This window comes from Drosophila biarmipes, chromosome X (assembly GCF_025231255.1).
Source record: "Drosophila biarmipes strain raj3 chromosome X, RU_DBia_V1.1, whole genome shotgun sequence".
Classification (NCBI taxonomy): Eukaryota; Metazoa; Arthropoda; class Insecta; order Diptera; family Drosophilidae; genus Drosophila; species Drosophila biarmipes.
The window spans coordinates 13,921,817-13,925,441 of NC_066611.1; the positions used below are offsets into that span (position 1 = coordinate 13,921,817).

The window sequence follows — 3,625 nt, forward strand, 5'->3', positions numbered from 1 at the left end:
TTTTGTTAAGTCGAAAATAAAATTACCCCCTTTTCCCCCAGTGTAGAAACGGAGCCAGGCCATACTCACGTGTGTGTGTGCTGCCTGGTTAAGGACACAAAAGTCATGACTGGCATGAGAACGAGCTCAAGTGCCATTGAGGAGGAGTGCTCATATTCCCAGACCCGCCACGCCCCCTCGCCGCCGCCGCCTCCGCCTCCGCCACCGAAAGGAGCGGCGCAAGTGCGCGAGTAAATTCAAGAAACAATTTTCAGGAATGACTTAACTTTTGCGTTTATGTGAAAAGTTTCGCAACGTGATGTTATGCGAGAGCGGCGAAAGGATATGCAATTCACTGGCATCGTGTGGCTGTGGGTGTGGGTCAGCCTGTGTGCGTGTGTGCCCCTGTGTATCTGTGTGGGCGAAGTGGCTAGGGGCGATTCACTGGAATCACTCGAAACAGTGGAATCGCAGCGAGAGACTCTGCTCCAGGTCCAGGCCCCTGGTGATGTGGCCAAAGTCCGCGGCGTCCAGCTTATCCTTCTCGGCGAGGATCTGATTGAGGCGCCAGCGCATCGCCCGCGCTTCCCGCCGCGTCGCCGGGAGGCGGGCCAGAAGGGCGTGGCACTGCTCGGCACTGAGCAGCCCGTCTCCATCCTCGTCGAAGAGGCGCAGCGTGGAGGCCAACTTCCGGTCGAGCGGCTCGCCGCGCCGGAAGTTGGCCAGGCCGCCCACGAAGTGCCGGAAACCGAGCGACGGATGCAGCACGGCGTCCACCAGCCGCTCCGCCAGCGGATGGGCGGCCACCGGCGGCACCCGCAGCAGTTCGCTCCTCAGTACCCGATCCTCGGAGTCGCGATCGAGGGCCTGATAGTGGCCGTACAGGTAGTCCAGTCGGGCCAGCGAGAATCCCGTCTCGGCCTGGATTTGCAGCAGCTCCTCGCCGGTCAGGTGACGGGAGGCGGCCGTGCCCATGGCATCGAATCTCCCAATCCCTCGCGTAGCTCGAAAATAAGAAAAAATATATAAGATCACTTTGGATAATGTTTGGAGCGCTTTTCCTGTGTATGTGGGTGTGGCTTTGGGGTGTGAGTAATTGTGTGCGACACTGATGGAAGCGATCGATGGAGAAAGGCCATGTTCGATCGAAAATACAGATACAGATACACAGATACAGATACACAGATACAGATACACAGATACAGATACACAGATACAGATACACAGATACAGATACACAGATACAGATACACAGATACAGATACACGCATACAGATACACGCATACAGATACACGCATACAGATACACGCATACAGATACACGCATACAGATACACGCATACAGATACACGCATACAGATACACGCATACAGATACACGCATACAGATACACGCATACAGATACACGCATACAGATACACGCATACACAGATACAGATACACAGATACAGATACACAGATACTGATACAATTTCAATACAATTTTTGTAAGGGGGTACATCACAATTTTTTAAATTTCAGATTTTAGTCAAAAAAACAGATTTTTTTGTGGTTTTTTAATCGTACTTCAGCCAAATGAAGGAGTACAGCTGAAAGAACGACTGTTTTGGAAAGCTGGCTTTCGATCTGCATCACTTAAAGGAAAATTTATTTTTTTTACCCATTTTTTCAATTTTTGTAAGGGGGTATATCACAATTTTTTAAATTTCATATTTTAGTCAAAAAACAGATTTTTTTGTGGTTTTTTAATCGTACTTCAGCCAAATGAAGGAGTACAGCTGAAAGAACGACTGTTTTGGAAAGCTGGCTTAATTTCCTTTCGATCTGCATCACTTAAAGGAAAATTTATTTTTTTTACCCATTTTTTCAATTTTTGTAAGGGGGTATATCACAATTTTTTAAATTTCATATTTTAGTCAAAAAACAGATTTTTTTGTGGTTTTTTAATCGTACTTCAGCCAAATGAAGGAGTACAGACAAAAGACCGACTGTTTTGGAAAGCTGGCTTAATTTCCTTTCGATCTGCATTACCCATTTTTTCAATTTTTGTAAGGGGGTACATCACAATTTTTTAAATTTCAGATTTTAGTAAAAAAAAACAGATTTTTTTGTGGTTTTTTAATCGTAGTTCAGCCAAATGAAGGAGTACAGCTGAAAGAACGACTGTTTTTAAAGGAATATTTATTTTTTGACCCATTTTTTCAATTTTTGTAAGGGGGTGCATCAGTTTTTTTTGCAACAAATTTTAAAAGTAAGAAATTTTTAGATTTTAATGCCGACTGTTGTAAGCAGCTCGCTAGCAATGCTTTCGATCCTTATCAGTTTTGGGAAATTGTGTTGCTTTTTAATTTTTTGCATTGCAAATGATTGGAAATTAAGATATGAGCTCAACGAGGCATGACATTCCTCAACCTGACGTTTATTTTCGTTAAAAAACGGATTTATTTTTGCGTGAAAATTACGGTGTTCAGAATTTAATCAAAAATACGATTTTTCTTTCCCGGTTTACGATACTCAAAATTTAGTCAAAATTAATTTGTTTCTTGATGATCATTGAAATCTTTATTTATTGTTTAACGTATTCATTTTGGCCTATAAAGGACACTCAACACAATGCGTTAAAAAAGCTTGCAAGATATCTTAAATTGACATTTGAGTAGTGATGGGTAATTAGTCGTTAGACTTGGGTATGATTCCCGTACACCTCCACGGTGTAAGTGTCTGGGGAAGTGCCACAAAGCCACGAATTTGGCTACCTTTCAGGGGACTCACGACGAGCCAGTCACTGGAATTAGCTCACATATCTCAGCCACGGCGGCATGATAACGTATTATATAATTTTGAGTCGGAGCGCGGCGACACCTGACAGCCGCCACTTACCCCTGATCCGGATGTTCTGGACAAAGCCCTCACTCATTGTGGCATGTGTCAAAATTAATTTCGTAGGCAATATTTTGACGGGCTTTCATGCTAAGCTGAGAGGGTCACGCCCCATCCTTCCCCCTCGAAAATGGCACGCCCCACTCCGCCTTGGAGTTTCGGGGAATGTGTGAGCATCATGTGGGCAGGTAGCACTCCTTGTCGTACCCTGTAGTTTGGAGGTGTTTCAGATACATATTAATATTCAATATATCTTCCAGAAAGTATTTTATTTTTTTTAAAGGTCCTGGCAACCTAAATAGGAATTTAAAGAATTTAAAAACTAAATTGAATTCCAGTTGCCATAGCGTTAAGAAATAAATACCTTTAGGAAGTCAAAGAAATACTTTACCAAATAAAATTCTCGTAAAAATCTAAAAATCTATCTTTAACCAAATAAAACTGTTCTCCATCTATGTTTTTTAATGGATATTCAAACGTAACCATGCCAAGGTATCGGTACTTAAGTGCCTACGGGGTGTATCTAGATACTTTCCGTCGCTAAATGCTACTCACATGCAAAGTTAACTTGGCCTCTGGTTTCCCTGCCCCCGCTTGGTATTGGATTGTTTGGGTTTCTCATTTTTTGGGCAGTCATTGCCCGAATCTGTTAGAATGGCATTTTTTCCACATCATCCCGGGGATTTGGGAATGGGTAAGCGACCGGGGGACCCCAAGCCCCAGCTTCTCCTGATGGCATCACTCCCACAATATGCAAATCTCATTG

At 43.6% G+C, this 3,625-nt stretch overlaps 1 protein-coding gene across 1 annotated transcript; it reads right to left on the reverse strand.

The window, feature by feature from the left end:
* Nucleotides 1-429: 429 nt before the first annotated feature.
* Nucleotides 430-2,896, reverse strand: LOC108025588 (calcineurin subunit B-like). Its single transcript, XM_017096117.1, has 2 exons — nt 2,860-2,896; nt 430-983 (listed from the first exon to the last, which is right to left on the reverse strand). The coding sequence occupies exons 1-2, from the start codon at nt 2,894-2,896 to the stop codon at nt 430-432; spliced, it is 591 nt and encodes a 196-aa protein (XP_016951606.1).
* Nucleotides 2,897-3,625: the final 729 nt, after the last annotated feature.

Excerpts from the sequence above, each read along its gene's own strand:
- LOC108025588 (XM_017096117.1), bottom strand. The coding sequence starts at position 2,896 with ATGAGTGAGGGCTTTGTCCAGAACATCCGGATCAGGG. Across the intron at positions 984-2,859 it reads CCAGAACATCCGGATCAGGG|CTACGCGAGGGATTGGGAGA; the intron begins GTAAGTGGCGGC and ends CTTATTTTCGAG.